This window comes from Canis lupus, chromosome 28 (genome assembly GCF_048164855.1).
Source record: "Canis lupus baileyi chromosome 28, mCanLup2.hap1, whole genome shotgun sequence".
Taxonomy (NCBI): Eukaryota; Metazoa; Chordata; class Mammalia; order Carnivora; family Canidae; genus Canis; species Canis lupus.
This window is the reverse complement of record NC_132865.1, coordinates 9,220,740-9,237,419: the sequence shown is the minus strand read 5'-3', so window position 1 is coordinate 9,237,419 and position 16,680 is coordinate 9,220,740. Positions and strand designations below refer to the sequence as shown.

Sequence of the window (16,680 nt, the reverse complement as noted above, 5' to 3'; positions counted from 1 at the left end):
AGGTAATTAATGATATCATGTTGAGGTAGTTAAAAGAAAAGAAGGCAGAGATTGCAGTGATACCAACATCTATGGAACAGTGAAACCAATGAAGGAAATTAATAAATAGCCAGAGTTAGATCAGATCAGGAATGGTGGTATTGCCAGACCAGGGAAAAACTGAAGTCGGCTTGGCGAATGCCAGTGCCCAGTGTTACAGGACGTTCATGCACAGGAGTGATTTTGAAGAGGGCCTGGGGCTTGGCAATTAGAGTTCTTTGGTGATATTTGTAAAGAAAGGGTTTTTTTCCCTCCTAGAAGAGATGTTGAAAGCCCCAGACCATTACAGTGGTTTAAAATTTGGGTGAATGACCAAGTAGGATTTATCCGTGGGACACAAGGCTGGTTCAACACCCGTAAAACAATCAATGTGATTCATCATATCAGCAAGAGAAAAACCAAGAACCATATGATCCTCTCATTAGATGCAGAGAAAGCATTTGACAAAATACAGCATCCATTTCTGATCAAAACTCTTCAGAGTGTAGGGATAGAGGGAACATTCCTCAATATCTTAAAGGCCATCTATGAAAAGCCCACAGCAAATATCATTCTCAATGGGGAAGCACTGGGAGCCTTTCCCCTAAGATCAGGAACAAGATAGGGATGTCCACTCTCACCACTGCTATTCAACATAGTACTGGAAGTCCTAGCCTCAGCAATCAGACAACAAAAAGACATTAAAGGCATTCAAATTGACAAAGAAGAAGTCAAACTCTCCCTCTTCGCCGATGACATGATACTCTACATAGAAAACCCAAAAGTCTCCACCCCAAGATTGCTAGAACTCATACAGCAATTTGGCAGCGTGGCAGGATACAAAATCAATGCCCAGAAATCAGTGGCATTTCTATACACTAACAATGAGACTGAAGAAAGAGAAATTAAGGAGTCAATCCCATTTACAATTGCACCCAAAAGCATAAGATACCTAGGAATAAACCTAACCAAAGATGTAAAGGATCTCTACCCTCAAAACTATAGAACACTTCTGAAAGAAATTGAGGAAGACACAAAGAGATGGAAAAATATTCCATGCTCATGGATTGGCAGAATTAATATTGTGAAAATGTCAATGTTACCCAGGGCAATTTACACGTTTAATGCAATCCCTATCAAAATACCATGGACTTTCTTCAGAGAGTTAGAACAAATTATTTTAAGATTTGTGTGGAATCAGAAAAGACCCCGAATAGCCAGGCAAATTTTAAAAAAGAAGAAAACCAAATCTGGGGGCATCACAATGCCAGATTTCAGGTTGTACTACAAAGCTGTGGTCATCAAGACAGTGTGGTCCTGGCACAAAAACAGACACATAGATCAGTGGAACAGAATAGAGAACCCAGAAGTGGACCCTGAACTTTTTGGTCAACTAATATTCGATAAAGGAGGAAAGACTATCCATTGGAAGAAAGACAGTCTCTTCAATAAATGGTGCTGGGAAAATTGGACATCCACATGCAGAAGAATGAAACTAGACCACTCTCTTTCACCATACACAAAGATAAACTCAAAATGGATGAAAGATCTAAATGTGAGACAAGAGTCCATCAAAATCCTAGAGGAGAACACAGGCAACACCCTTTTTGAACTCGGCCACAGTAACTTCTTGCAAGATACATCCACAAAGGCAAAAGAAACAAAAGCAAAAATGAACTATTGGGACTTCATCAAGATAAGAAGCTTTTGCACAGCAAAGGATACAGTCAACAAAACTCAAAGACAACCTACAGAATGGGAGAAGGTATTTGCAAATGACATATCAGATAAAGGGCTAGTTTCCAAGATCTATAAAGAACTTATTAAACTCAACACCAAAGAAATGAACAATCCAATCATGAAATGGTCAAAAGACATGAAATCTCACAGAGGAAGACATAGACATGGCCAACACGCATATGAGAAAATGCTCTGCATCACTTGCCATCAGGGAAATACAAATCAAAACCACAATGAGATACCACCTCACACCAGTGAGAATGGGGAAAATTAACAAGGCAGGAAACCACAAATGTTGGAGAGGATGCGGTGAAAAGGGAACCCTCTTGCACTGTTGGTGGGAATGTGAACTGGTGCAGCCACTCTGGAAAACTGTGTGGAGGTTCCTCAAAGAGTTAAAAATAGACCTGCCCTACGACCCAGCAATTGCACTGTTGGGGATTTACCCCAAAGATACAAATGCAATGAAACGCCGGGACACCTGCACCCCGATGTTTATAGCAGCAATGGCCACGATAGCCAAACTGTGGAAGGAGCCTCGGTGTCCAACGAAAGATGAATGGATAAAGAAGATGTGGTTTATGTATACAATGGAATATTACTCAGCTATTAGAAATGACAAATACCCACCATTTGCTTCGAGGTGGATGAAACTGGAGGGTATTATGCTGAGTGAAGTAAGTCAGTCGGAGAAGGACAAACATTATATGTTCTCATTCATTTGGGGAATATAAATAATAGTGAAAGGGAATATAAGGGAAGGGAGAAGAAATGTGTGGGAAATATCAGAAAGGGAGACAGAATGTAAAGACTGCTAACTCTGGGAAACGAACTAGGGGTGGTAGAAGGGGAGGAGGGCGGGGAGTGGGAGTGAATGGGTGACGGGCACTGGGCGTTATTCTGTATGTTAGTAAATTGAACACCAATAAAAAAATAAATTAGAAAAAAAAATAAAAAATTCAAAAAATAAAATAAAATTTGGGTAAATAGGAGGTGAGAAGTGGAGACAGTGAAGTATAAACTTTTATTAGGAGTGGTGGTAAAAAGAGAGAGAATAGTTCAGAAACACTGGGGGTCACCTGCATGGCTCAGTGGTTGAGCGTCTGCCTTTGGCTCAGGTCATGATCCCGGGGTCCTGGAATGAGTCTCACATCAGGCTCCACTGATGGGAGGGAGCCTGCTTCTCCCTCTTCCTATGTCTCTGCCTCTCTCTCTCTGTGTCTCCCATGAATAAATAAATAAAACATTAAAAAAACATAAAATCACTGGGTTGAAGGAAGCGTTTTGAAAAGTAATAGTCTAGCACCCATGTGGGCAAGTGGGAAGTGAGGTGGGAAGTTAGAGTTGAGGGCATGGGCAAAAGAGGGCAAGTCATTGATGAACAGCTGTAGAGGCAGCAAGGATGTAAGGTTTGCCTCAGCAGAGAAGACCAGCTTCCTCTGGGACCCAATGTGGGTAAACGGCCTTTCCTTTTATCTGCTGGTATCGGCAGCTTCTCCCCATCACTAGTCCTGCGCTGTTCCTCCAGAGACCTCCAGACCCATCTACTGTCAGAGGGGCCCTTTGTGGAGATCCTGCAGCACCGTGCAGATTCTCTTCCTTCTTTTTTTATTATACTTACTCCTCTACATCTGCTTGATATGTCACCTCAGAATATTTTTATTTTCATCTTACATACGATTTTTTTCTATCCTGTTAGGAAATCTTTGCGTTCTCTGTAATAGCATGTAAAGAACCAATTCTCCAGCTTTAAGCCTTCTCAAGTCTTCCTTGGCAAATGCTTGGCTGGAAGGAAAACCTGTAGAATGAGGAGCCTTTCCCTTACTGTGTTAGCACACGATATTTGGTATTCTTTGTTTACACACGAACAGGAAAGAAGTGCTCAAATGTGGCTGTGTTATTGACAGAGAACTTCCTATTTTGAAAAGCATCCTTGGGGATCCCTGGGTGGGTCAGTGGTTTAGTGCCACCTTCAGCCTGGGGCCTGATCCTGGAGACCCGGGATCGAGCCTCACATCGGGCTCCCTGCATGGAGCCTGCTTCTCCCTCTGCCTGTGTCTCTGTCTCTCTCTTTCTCTTTCTGTCTCTCATGAGTGAATAAATAAATAAAATCTTAAAAAAAGAAAAAGCATCCTTTTTAGCTGCTGATGTGCTAGAACTGATTTCCTCATGGAGAAGCACGTTAACTCTTAAACTACTTACATACACACATCAGCATATATATGTGTTATATATAGTATATTTGGAAAAAGGAATTTCAAAAGTACTTTGTTTCTAAGCATTTACCTCACATAACAAATTAACTATTTTTAAATGCTGTCTTTATTTTCAGTTTAATGACGGAGTGGCGTTTTTCTCGAGGAGTGCAGGAACAGACCAAAGCTTTCCTTGATGGTTTCAATGAAGTTGTCCCTCTTCAGTGGCTTCAGTACTTTGATGAAAAAGAATTGGAGGTTAGGCTCTTTTATTATGCCATTTAGGAAATGTTACTGGGAGGATGGACTGTTTTTGTGCTTCCACAGAAGGATGTCCACGTTTTTAAATGACATGGCACAATCTTGAATCCTCTCATTCATGTCAGGGGTGAGGGGGGTATTGAAATCGCAGCATGGGATGGTGGTCTTAAGTGTCATGATAATGTCATGGGCACAGAATCATTAATCAGTGCCTGCTATTAGGGGTCCTCAAGGTGAATGCAACCTTCCTAATAACTTGGGGGACTTCATGAAACCCTGGTTTACTAGTGAAGTTGCCCCAAAGATCAGTTTTTTAGGTCATAATTCTTAGTCACCATAACTGTATTTAGACTTGTTAGAAGTATATTAGAAATTCCTTTGAAGGGGGATGGGAGAGAGTAAAATACACATAACAAAATTTATCATTTTAAACATTTTTTAAGAGTACAATTCAATAATGTTATGTATATTCACATTATTGTGCAGCCAATCTGGAAGCTTTTTTCATTTTGCAAAACTGAAATTCTGTATCCATTAAACAACTCCCCATTTCTACTCTGGCCCCACTGTTCTACTTAGTATGAGTTTGACTACTCTTGGTATCTCCTATAAGTGAAATCATGCAGTATTTGTCTTACTGTGACTGGCTTATTTCACTGAAAATAATGTCCTCATAGTTTATTGCTATTGTAGCATGTATAAAATTTTCTTTCCTTTTTAGGGCTGAATAATATTCCATTGTATGTACATACCACGTTTTGTTTATCCATTTATCAGTCAGTGGATATTTGGTTTGCTTTGTTTGGTTTTGATGAATAATACTGCTACAAATATGGATACATAGATACCTCTTTAGGATATACACCCAGCAGTATTCTTGCTGGATCATAAAGTAATTATATATTTAATTATTTGAGGAACTCCCACACTGCTTCCTGCAGTGGCTGTACTGGGTTATATTCCCACCAAAAGTATGCGAGAGTTCCAATTTCTTCACATCTTTGCCCACACCTGGTATTTTCTGCTTTGTTACAGTAGCTAACCCTGATGAGTATATGGTGACATCCCATTGTGGTTTTTGGTTCATATTTCTCAAATGATTAGTTATGGTGAATTCCTCAAGTCTTCTTTCCCCATATAGGTTAGAACATAGGCAGGGCTGTTAGATTAGTAGAAACACATCAGAAGAAAAGAATGGTTAGATATTTTTTAGAGTACTGTTAATCTTTCTTTTAATCATAGACTTCATTAAAGAATCTGAAAAAAATTAAATAATTTTGTGTCTTCAAAGTGCATACACCTAAAATCTTCCGTAACCCCCTTAAGAGCCCCTATTTTAGAGGCCCACCAAGTGAAAGATAGTAGATCTGAAAGGAGGTGAATAGGTGCATACTTTTTTATATACCCTTGGTAGAGTTTACAGTTGTCTCACACATGGCCCTGTGAAATAGTTGGGCCATATGATAATTTCCTTTTATGCATAAGAACACTAAAGCCCTTATTGGTTGCTGATGCCTTTAGCTCATAGTAGAGCTGTGAGAAAATACAGATCTTTTTTGTTGTTGTTTTGCTTTATGTTGATTTTATTCCTAGTCTTTTTCTTTTACTTCCATATCTCTTAATCATGAATATCACGATAATGGGCATGCATACCATTATGTGAAGTAATGATTATTCATAGTCATGGCCCTTTACAAGTTAAAATCTGTTTAAGATAATGTAATAATCATTCTTTGTAAAAATTCTCATTACACTAGAAATAGAAAGCAACTTTCTCAGTTTGTTAAAGGGTATCAACAAAAAAAGATACAACCCTGACATCATTCTATATGGTGATACCATGAATATATCATGTTGAGATTGGGAACAGGGGCAAAGATGTCTACTCTCATCCTTTATATTGCCCCACTGTACTAGATGGCCCAGCCAGTGCAGGGAGGCAAAAGTAGAAATAAAAAGCAAAGAAGTAAAATGGCCTTTATTCATGGTAACATGATTGTCAACTTAGAAAATCCTAAGGAACCTACCAAAAAAAACAAAACAAAACAAAACAAAAAAACAAAAAGCCCTACTAGAAGTAACTGTGAATTTAGCAAGAGTACAAGATAGAAGAGGGCCAATAATTTAAAAATCAAGTGTATATCTTCTGTGTGCCAGCAACACTTGGAAATTGAAATTGTAAGGTATTTTTTATTAAAGCACTCAAAAAATAAATTTAACCAAGGGCATGCAAGAACTCTATACTTAAAAACACAAAACATTGCTCAGAAAAATTAAAGAGAACTTTAATAAATGGAGAAATACATCATGTTATATATTGGAAGACTCAACATTATAAAATGTCACTTCTCTTTTAATTTATCTGTATATTCAACACCATCCCAATCAGCATCCCAAAAAAATTTTTTGTAGAAATTGACAGGCTGATTCTAAAACTACAAGGAAATGCAAAGGTGGTAGATAAGCTAAAACAATTAATTTGGAAAAAGGAAAACTTGGAGGTTGTTCACTACCTGATTTCAGAAATTATTATTAAGCCATAATAATTAAGATAGTATGGTATTTTTGAAAGGATACACAAGTATATCAGTGGAACAGAAGAGAATCCAGAAATAGACCTACACATATATATTATCAATTGATTTTCAACAGAAGTGCTAATATTTTTCAGTGAGGAAAGAGAAAAAGTCTTTTAAACAAATGATGCTGCATCAACTAAATGTCCATGTTAGAAAATTAACCTTGATCCTCACTTTAGCCTTAAGAAAGATTAATTTAAAATATAAATATGAAAGCTGGAAAAAGAAAAATCTTAGTATGGGCAGAAGTTTTTAGGAAGAACACAAAACAATTAGCCACACATCATATTTTATGTTATATATATATATATATATATATATATATATATATATATATATATATATATATTCATGTTCATATACTCTTACAGCTTAGTAAAAAGACAAATTTTGTAGAATGGGGGAAGACTCACTTTACAAAGGAAGCTATGATGGCAGGTAAACACATGAAACCTCATTCATTACTGGGGAAATGTGAATTAAAACTAAATGAGGGATCCCTGGGTGGCGCAGTGGTTTGGCGCCTGCCTTTGGCCCAGGGCGCGATCCTAGAGACCCGGGATCGAATCCCACGTCGGGCTCCCGGTGCGTGGAGCCTGCTTCTCCCTCTGCCTATGTCTCTGCCTCTCTCTCTCTCTCTGTGACTATCATAAAAAAAAAAAAAAAAAAAAAAAAAAAAAACCAAAAAAACCTAAATGAAATACCACTTTGGGATAATGTTAGAAGATTCTTACAATGTGATACACATGAGCCTCTGGTGCCCTAGCAGTTCCACTATTAGGTATTTACTCGAGTGAAATAAAATACATATTCATACAAAGATTTTTCCATAAATGTTCATCACAACTTTATTTATCAAAGCCAGAAACTTGAAGTAACTTCTAAATGACCATTAAGAAGTAAATGGGATAAGTAAATTGTTGTATAGTCACATAATGAAATACCACCTAGCAACATGAAAGAAATATGGTACCCACAACAATGTGGATGAATCTCATAAACATTGTGTTGATGCGGGGAGCCAGAGGGTGGAGATAACAGAAAAATGGTGTGTGTGTGTGTGTGTGTGTGTATAGCATTCTCAAAAATTTAATCTGTGATGATATCATTGATGACATTGAGCCAAAGATGAGGATGGTGTTTTTGACTACAAAATGGGACCTAATCGGAATATTCTTCATCTTGATTGTGGTGGTGGTTACATAGGTGTATATATCTGTCAAAACTCATCTAACTCTATACTTAAAATACATTCATGTCATTGCATATAAATTGTAGCTCAAAGTTGATTTATGAAGAAGTGAGTAAGTATTAGACTATCTTATTATGCCAAAATTAGCTTTCATCCCATATGTGGTGTACTGGGCTTACTTGAAAATTTCACATAGAATATTTTATTCCCAAAGTCTGGAAGAATTAGTAACAGGAATTCGTATATATTTTTATTTATTTATTTTTATTTAAATTCAATTTGCTAACATACAGTATAACACCCAGTTGCTCATCCCATCAAGTGCCCTCCTCCTTAGTAACTCACCCAGTTACCCCATCTCCTCACCCACTGGAATTAGTGTATTTTTAACTTTAAATAGAGAAGATCGCATAGATTAAAAAGAAAAAAGAACCAGAAATACATGTTTGAAATATAGTAATAAGTTGGATTTTTTTTTTACTAAAGGATTCTTTTAGCATAGCTAATGTTTTTCTTGAAGAATAGTATGTCTAAATGCTTTCAGTTTGAGTTCATTAAACACAAAAAAGATAAGTATCAAAGAATCCTTATTCTAAATTGTTACAGATTTTGTTGGATGTGCCTACTGTGATCATTAGTTGTCATGTACCTAGCTGTTCACGTAATTCAGCATGTGCACAGGTATTCATTAGCAAATACCAGTCACATAGTTCTTCTCTTCACTAAGTCTGCACTGTAACCTGCTGCTGTGCTCATTTCCCAGGTTATGTTGTGTGGCATGCAGGAAGTTGATTTGGCAGATTGGCAGAGAAATACTGTTTATCGACATTATACAAGAAACAGCAAGCAAATCATTTGGTTTTGGCAGGTATTTGCTTTTTTTTATCTTTCTAAAACAAAGGGTTCAAAGAAAATGTTTTCTCGTGAGACAGTGGTTTAAAAAACAGTTCATTTTTAAAATTGACACTGCCTTTGGACTTGGTTTTTAGTCTTTGAATTATAAAATCAGAAGTTGAATATGTGAACATTTGTTAAAGGAGTTTCCATTGCTTATTTTGATGGTCTTTCCTAAGTGGGAAAATGAATGACGGAATCTTCTTTAAGTAGTAATTTAATGGTAATATTTGCAGGCATAGCATGTTTTTTCTGGTAGTATCAAAGTAGTTTATAAATTCTACTTAATTCTAGAAGTAAATGAGGAAGTATGTTTTGTTTTTTGTTTGCTTTTTAAGCCCGTGTGGGGCTTGAACTCAACGTCTCTGAGACCAAGACCTGAGCTGAGATCAAGAGTCAGGTGCTTAACCATCTGAGCCCCCCCACCCAAGCGCCCCACTAGTATGTTTTTTTAATGAGAAAGTCAGTGTAGATACTTAATTCCTCAGGTGTGATAATATATATGCTAGGGAATTAGGGTAGTCTAAAGGATAATGCCCAAGAAGGATTTCCTTTTCTTTTTTCTTTCCTTCCCTTACTTCCTTTCTTTTGTTGGTGTTTTAGCTTAAACTGTAGTAGGGTGGTCTTATCCAAATGCTGCATGCTAATCTTGAAACACATTTTATTAGATTTTGTGTGTTTGAGAATTTCAAATCTCTAGGCCCAAGGATATTTTTCACAAAAATCCACTAATTGAGATTTATTTGAGCAATTTAGTGACTGAACTTGTAGTTTATGTATGCTGAACTGTCATTTTCAGATGAAAACTAAGCCTGAGATTTTGTTTAATACTAGAGAAAGACTTTCCAGAAGTGGAATCTTTTCATAAGGATATGTCATTTATTTATTAACAATTTAAAGAAGTGTAGAAACTTTTAGAAATTTATAGGTATACTTCAACATATGCAAAATGGCACATACTAGATAGATTATTTATTGCACTACTATTGGTATACTAACAGAGACTTGAAATACCTAAATGTCCATTGGGAGGGGACTAAGTATATAAATTATATAACTTCTGTAATTCTGTGCATTGTAATCATTCTTTTACTTTTTTAATGGAAATTAACAAAAATATTAGAGAATGAGATGTTTCAGTACAATTTTAAGGGAAGAGGAAGGTGTATATAATATGCTATTGGGCTAAAAGGAAAATTTATATTCTGTGTATTCAAAATGTATGCTGGAACAGCCGATTCCTGAACAACAAGGGTTTGAATTGTGCCAGCTACTTATACATGGATTTTTTACAGCACAGTACTATAAATGTATTTTCCTAGTAACATTTTTTTTTCTCTAGCATATTTTACCGTAAGAATATAGTATATAATACATATACAGAATATGTGTTGTTCATCAGTATGGCTTCTGGTCAGCAATATAGGTCATTAATTAAGTTTTGGGGAGTCAAAAGTTGTATGTGGATTTTCCTGAGATTTCAACTGCACGGGGTAGGGGTCAGCGCCTCTAACCCCTGCGTTGTTCAAGGGTCAACTGTATGCCAATACATCATCTCTGAAAAGGTAGAGAAAAAACTGGTCGCAAGGTGTGAGAGCTGCTCTTGATGCTGTACCTTTTAAACAAAGGATGCCTGGCTGGCTCATTTGGTGAGAGCATGTGACTCTTGATCAGGGTCGGGCATAGAGTTTACAAAAAATAATAAATGAGTAAAATAAAAAGTAGGAATAAGTCCATTTTCAAGCCTAAAATACCTGAATTGCATCACATACAGAACCTATGTGGGTATTTATAATCTTTCTAGGCTCTTTATTTATTAGCTTCTTCACTCTTCATATTCTTGGACTTTTCCTTGAGCATTTGTGTCTGTACCTGAGGAGCTTGAACTTTGGGCCACGTGAATCCAAATGAGTAGTTGTGTTTTCCAGATTGGGTTTGTTTTAGGAAAAGAGTTGGTTTATGCCAGACGTGGTAATAAGCTCTGCTTCTTGTGTCTTGATGAAATGTGTACCCTAACACAGTTCTATGCAGAAATGTTTTTGGTCTTATATTAGCACTTTTTATCTTCCCCTTACCCAAAGTATAGTTTTGTTTACTTTTCATAAATTTTATCTTCTAAGATGCACTTCTGCTCTCAGACTGCTCCGTTATCCCCTGCCTTCTGCTACGGATACTCAGACCAATTCAAATCTATATTCCACCACATTACACATTTACATCCCTCTTTGAAAAGATAGTAAATGAACTAAATAGTCTAACAAAATGCATAGTTTAAGTTTCCAAGTATGCAGAATCCGAAGAGTCGAGAAAATAGTTATAGTGGGAGAAAATACTGCAAACTGTTGAGAGTGGCGATTTGAAGTGTTCGTTAGTTTTTGGTAGCTTATAAGGAGAGAAGGGTAGTTGACTCGGGTCAGGATAATGGGTTAGAGCTCAGGAGACCGGAGTTCAAGTGTTCTGCCGCTTAGCAGCAGTTTGAGAAAGACCAAGCGTTTTATCTCCAGGTGTCTGTTGTTTGCCTGCATGTATTGTTTGCCTGCATGTACACTGGGGATGCCAAGGACGGTACCTGTGTCCTTGTCCTGGTGCAGGAGCTAAACACACCAAGAGCATAGGGCACAGCTGGGCAGCAGCCTTCACTAGGTGACTGCTGTCGTAGCAAACGGCATCTGTCCTGGTTACCTCTCAGTGGTAGGACCTTTTGAAGCCTCCCATTTCCCTCTCTGTGAGGTGGACGTAAGAAGAGTAGTAGCCAACCAGTGGTGTACTCGTGAGGATTAACTGAAGATTCATGATGTACTTCACATATGCCTCACCTTAATAAATTCTTGAAGAAATTTAATAATTTAAGTGTCTACTATTTTAATTATTAGATTATTTTATATTAAAGTAAATTTGGTTTTGTTACACAGTTTGTGAAGGAGACAGACAATGAAGTGAGGATGCGACTATTACAGTTTGTCACTGGAACCTGCCGGTTACCTCTAGGAGGATTTGCTGAGCTCATGGGTAAATGCAGTTTTACTGCAGTTTCTCTGTAGATAGTTTTGTGATAATAATGGCGTTTAGAGCTAAACCAGACTTGAATCTAAGGAGTATTCTTCTGTGCTCTCTCTAGGGCATCTACGAGAAGAAAGACTAATTAATAGTTAATACCAAGTACATTTATAAGACAGAAATGAAGCTGCTTACATAGTCTGGCTGGCCAGTGCTTTTGCTCCTTAGGGTGATTGTGAAGGGAGCAAAATTCTTTAGAGCTACTTCTTTTTCCACTGATTCAAATCGTATTGCTGGATTTCTGCAGCAAGAAGCTGCTTCTCTAGGCAGAAGTGATTTACATTTTATTCCATATTAGTCATAGGACTATGTGACATATTCTGTTATATAACTAGTTGTTAAAACCAAAAAGTTTAAAGGACCAGATAAATTTTGTCTTATTTTCCTGGTTTAGGAAGTAATGGGCCTCAAAAATTTTGCATTGAAAAAGTTGGCAAAGACACCTGGTTACCAAGAAGCCACACATGGTAAGTTCAAGAATCCTAAATAGGAAGGTGAAAGTCAGAGAATCTTTAATATGTAAGACCCAGTATAAGTTCTTATTCATTAAAGTAGCTAGAATTTCAGTTTTTAGAACAGACTAATATGGCATTCTGTAACTGAACACTTTGGAATGATTTCTATACTTGGTTAATATACTGAGAAATGTATCCATTGATTAAAGTTATTTAGAACAACTACTATGAAAAAAAAAACCACCAACTACTATGTATAAAGAAGATTGAAGTGCTCCCTGCCTTTTATGAAGTTTGCACTCCATTAGGGGAAGGGAACACAAATGACAAGTCAACTAACTTGAAAACTAAGAAGGCCCTTCAAAGGAAATAAAGAAGATGCTATAAAAAACTGAAGGGAACCTCCTCTAGATTGTGTGGTCAGGGAGATTTCTCAAGAACAACGTTTGGGTTTGATAAATAGCATACTGCGGGAACAAACAGGAAAAGTGCATTCTTTGTACAGAGACATTTCCATAGACCTTGAAGTAAGAAATTGCTTTTCAGGGAAATTAAAGACTGGTATGACTGGAATTTAGTGAATGAGGGGAGAGAAGGGTAAAAATTTTTGAAATGTAAGCAGGCACTAAATTATGTAGGGCCTTGTAGGCTGTTCTAAGGAACTTGGATTTCACTCTAAGGGCAGTTAGAAGCCTTTGAAGAGCTTTAAATAGCAACTAATGAGATTCAGGAAAAACCACTCAGGCAACAGAGGAGGAATTAGATTCAAGACTGAAGGCTGGGAGATTAGTTAACAGCAGTGTTAAGAGTCATCCAGGCAAAAGCTGACCATTGCTTAGGTGGTATGTGGTTCTTTCAGGAGGTCAGAACCGCTTTCACACTAAGCAGTTATTTATTTGCCTTCTTATTATTTTGACACTTGCACTTATAGTGCAGAAGCAACAGTGGGTAAAAATGCTGTGCATCAGCACAAATCAAGGCAGTGGCACCAAAATGCCATCTCCATTCTTTAGCATCTCACCGCTGCGGTTTACAGAAAAGGGGGGTGGGGGAGCCAATCTCTTTTAAGATTATTCTTTACGAAGAAGTGAAGAGTGATTAGATCTTGATGCTTGAGTATCTTTTTAATATTCTGTAAGACAAAATGGGAAGCCTGCATGAAGCACTTACACACACCAGAGAATTGTGGTTGTCTTGAGGGGAAGGCTCTTTGGCAGTTGAGCTGAAAGCTGAACCAGCTTGCTTTTTTAATGAAACATTGTTTGCCAATCCTACCTTTCAAGTAAAAACTGTTTACCTGGCAGACATTTTCTTGAAAAGTAGTGAAGTTATCAGTAGCTTATCACTTCAAGGAAAACAACTGACAGCATTTGTAGGCAACGATGAAAGTTGAGGTTTCAAGCAAAAATTAAAATTTGGGAAAACCTGTATAGACCAACCACCATGAGCTTGAAAGCTTCCCGGACTTATCTGATATTGGTGGTATTATTAACAAATGTGATCTTTTCTTTCTATTACATAATTGTCAACATTTGGAAATACTTTATAACTTGGTGAACCATTATTTTGAAATGACCAAAGCATGATGTTACAAACCCCATGCATGGGTAAAAGATCTATTCAAAGTACAAGATAAACCATTGGATTTTACGTAAAAAGGTGGAAAAGTTCTCTGATGTGATGTCAGAGCCCATATTATGTGTTACTTTGTCAAATGTAATATCTAAGAATAATAGCTACCTGAAAAAAATGAGATGACTGGAGTACATCTCTGTTTTCTAACTGCATATCTGTTTGGGGACAAATTTTCATAAACTTCATATAGTGCAACAAAATAAATGCACACATAGCAGAAACTAGGTATCTTCCATTAAGCTAGACATTAAAAAGATTTGCAAAAATATAAAAACAAGGTCACTATTTGTATTATTTTTTGAAAAGTCTTTTTCTTTTCATAAAAATAAGTTTATTTCAAAAGGATTTTCTCAATTTTAACTTCTATTACAGTAAATATCAAACATAATTGATATAAACAAAGCTCTTTGAGATTCTCAATATTTTAAAGTGTGAAAAGGGATCATAACCTAAAAAAAATTTGAGAACACCAGCCTAGATGAAATTGATGAATCCAAAAGAGAATTGTTGAGGCAGGGGAGAGTTCATAACCAAAGGAGATAGTTCTTCAAGAAAGATGAAAAGAATTGGGATGCTGAGTACGAATTAAGGAATTGGCCTCTAATAAAAACAAACACTTCCTTTATTGTAATAGAAAAAGAAAAGGTGGACTTTAAACTATAGAGGGTTTTTTTTTTTTTGTATTTTTTTTATTGGAGTTCGATTTGCCAACATATAGAAACTATAGAGTTAATCACTATTGGTTTCTGTTTTCTCAAAGTACAAGGTGAGGTCACTGGCTAAGAATGAAAAAATTAAAAACTTTTGAGGAGAAAGAATGAGTTGTCAGAGTAGGCAAGTATTTACCAGAGAAATATGGCTGAGAATGCTGCGCAATAGGATCTTTATAAAGTAACGCCCTCTAGGATCTTTATAAAGTAACGCCAGTCTGTCTCACTGCAGGAGTCTTCCTTCCAGTAATTTTCATTTGTTAAGGCCCAGGGAATGAAAAACTAGAGGGCTGAATTCATGAAGTGTTTGAGCTTTGATTAATTAGTAGGTTCTAAAGTGGGAGAGACAAGGATTTAAAAGTATTTGCAAGGTAGTCCTGCGTTACAGGGCTGGGCTGTGGATTAAGTACAAAGTAAGGATAGAAGAGTGAGGACAGGCACGGGTGGTGAGAAAGATAGGGGCTAATAGATTGCCATTTCAATTGAGGGAAGCTGGAAAAACGAAATAAGAGTTTTTAATTAGAAATCTCCTTTCCTGGTGATGACAAGGTTCAAAGTGTTATCTTGAAGTCAGTAACTTCAGTAGAGGAACAGGTCGCTGAAACGGAGAACTGGGAGGCCATGCATGGGTGTTGGGTATCATCCAAGTGAATGGGAGGAAGACACAAACCAGGTGCCAAAGCTTTCAGTGACTAAAGAACAGGACCATGAGGTCAACAGAGGATAGAAAAGTTGAGAAAGAAGGTTGCTTGGCTAGATCGTGTGTGCCTCAGAGGAGAGAAGTTTTGTTGATTGGCCACAGGGAAATAGTATGTTTCACACTAGCTGGATTTGTAGTTAAGGCAAGAGAGGAGTTCTTCAGACCGTAGAAAACTGCAAATCAGAAAACAGAAGTTTAGAAGATCTGAGGTGGAGGACAGGGAAGAGGTGGGATTTAATTCAGGTCAGCGGAACGCAGTTGATCCACAGATAATCGTTTTTAGTAGTGACTAAGGTAAGCAGTACTACTGTGGTGAAAGTGGTGTTGATCCTCAGGTGGAGTGCTGCTCTCACGCCCAACACTTTGCTTACTGAGGTGGCGACTTTTGGAGCAGGGGTTCCTCAGGCTGTCAAGTGGTACAAGCCAGCGGGGTACTGTTCCCTTAGTCCACTGGAACTAAGTTATCAGTGTCTTCCCTTCTTATCGATCAATAGAAGTAGAAATTTGACTCAAAGCTGGAACTAAAACAAAGCTAAATGTAAAACATTATTCCGAAATCCACGTAGTAAGTGCTCAATAAAAGACAAATAGATTTTGGTATAGTCTCATCCTTTGGCTAATGTCTTAGAACCCTGTTTGGGACGTTTTCAAGTAATCCACTGTCTTAGGTAGTTCAACTCATCATTTTACTAAATGCGTCAATTTTAGGAGAGCAGAGCAGACTGCCCCTCATCGGTTTTAGAATCTAATGGAAGAAACCAATCAATCATAATACAGAGTAAATTATGTCTAAGATGCTCAAGGAGAATTATTTGTAGTCCAAAAGTTGTAGCATCTGGAATGATTCTTAGTGCATATTTTTTTCATGGGCAGAAGTATTCCAGATCATGAGAGCCGTAAGAACATGTCACAAGACAGAGGAGTGTGTGGCGCTTGGAGAACATGAACTCCCACAGAGCCCAGGCAGCTTCCTGGCCCCGTACCTTTAATCCATACTAATCAGAAGCAGCAGAGGCCTTTTTTGTTTTCGTTTTTTAAATGAAACACTTCACGAGTTTGCCTGTCATCCCTATGCAGGGGCCCTGCTAATCTCATGGTTCCGTTTTTAGTATATGTGCTAAGTGGGCACAGCAAAGAGGAAGTATCTGGGAGTGAACGAAGGCCAGAGATTCAGGAGGATGAGGATGACTGAATCTGAGGATGACTCTACGTGAAAGATGTTAAGAACTAGAAAGGAACAGGTG

At 37.4% G+C, this 16,680-nt stretch overlaps 1 protein-coding gene and 1 pseudogene across 9 annotated transcripts in view; one reads left to right on the top strand and one right to left on the bottom strand.

The window, feature by feature from the left end:
- Positions 1-16,680, top strand: part of WWP1 (WW domain containing E3 ubiquitin protein ligase 1) — a 117,230-nt gene that overhangs the window by 98,154 nt on the left and 2,396 nt on the right. For all 9 annotated transcript variants that reach the window (XM_072803992.1, XM_072803991.1, XM_072803995.1 and 6 more), the window contains 4 exons: positions 4,091-4,211; positions 8,749-8,853; positions 11,792-11,888; positions 12,331-12,403. In XM_072803992.1, the coding sequence (XP_072660093.1) occupies positions 4,091-4,211; positions 8,749-8,853; positions 11,792-11,888; positions 12,331-12,403 (396 nt within the window). The remainder of the gene's footprint in view (positions 1-4,090; positions 4,212-8,748; positions 8,854-11,791; positions 11,889-12,330; positions 12,404-16,680) is intronic.
- Positions 16,469-16,565, bottom strand: LOC140620472 (U6 spliceosomal RNA; annotated as a pseudogene).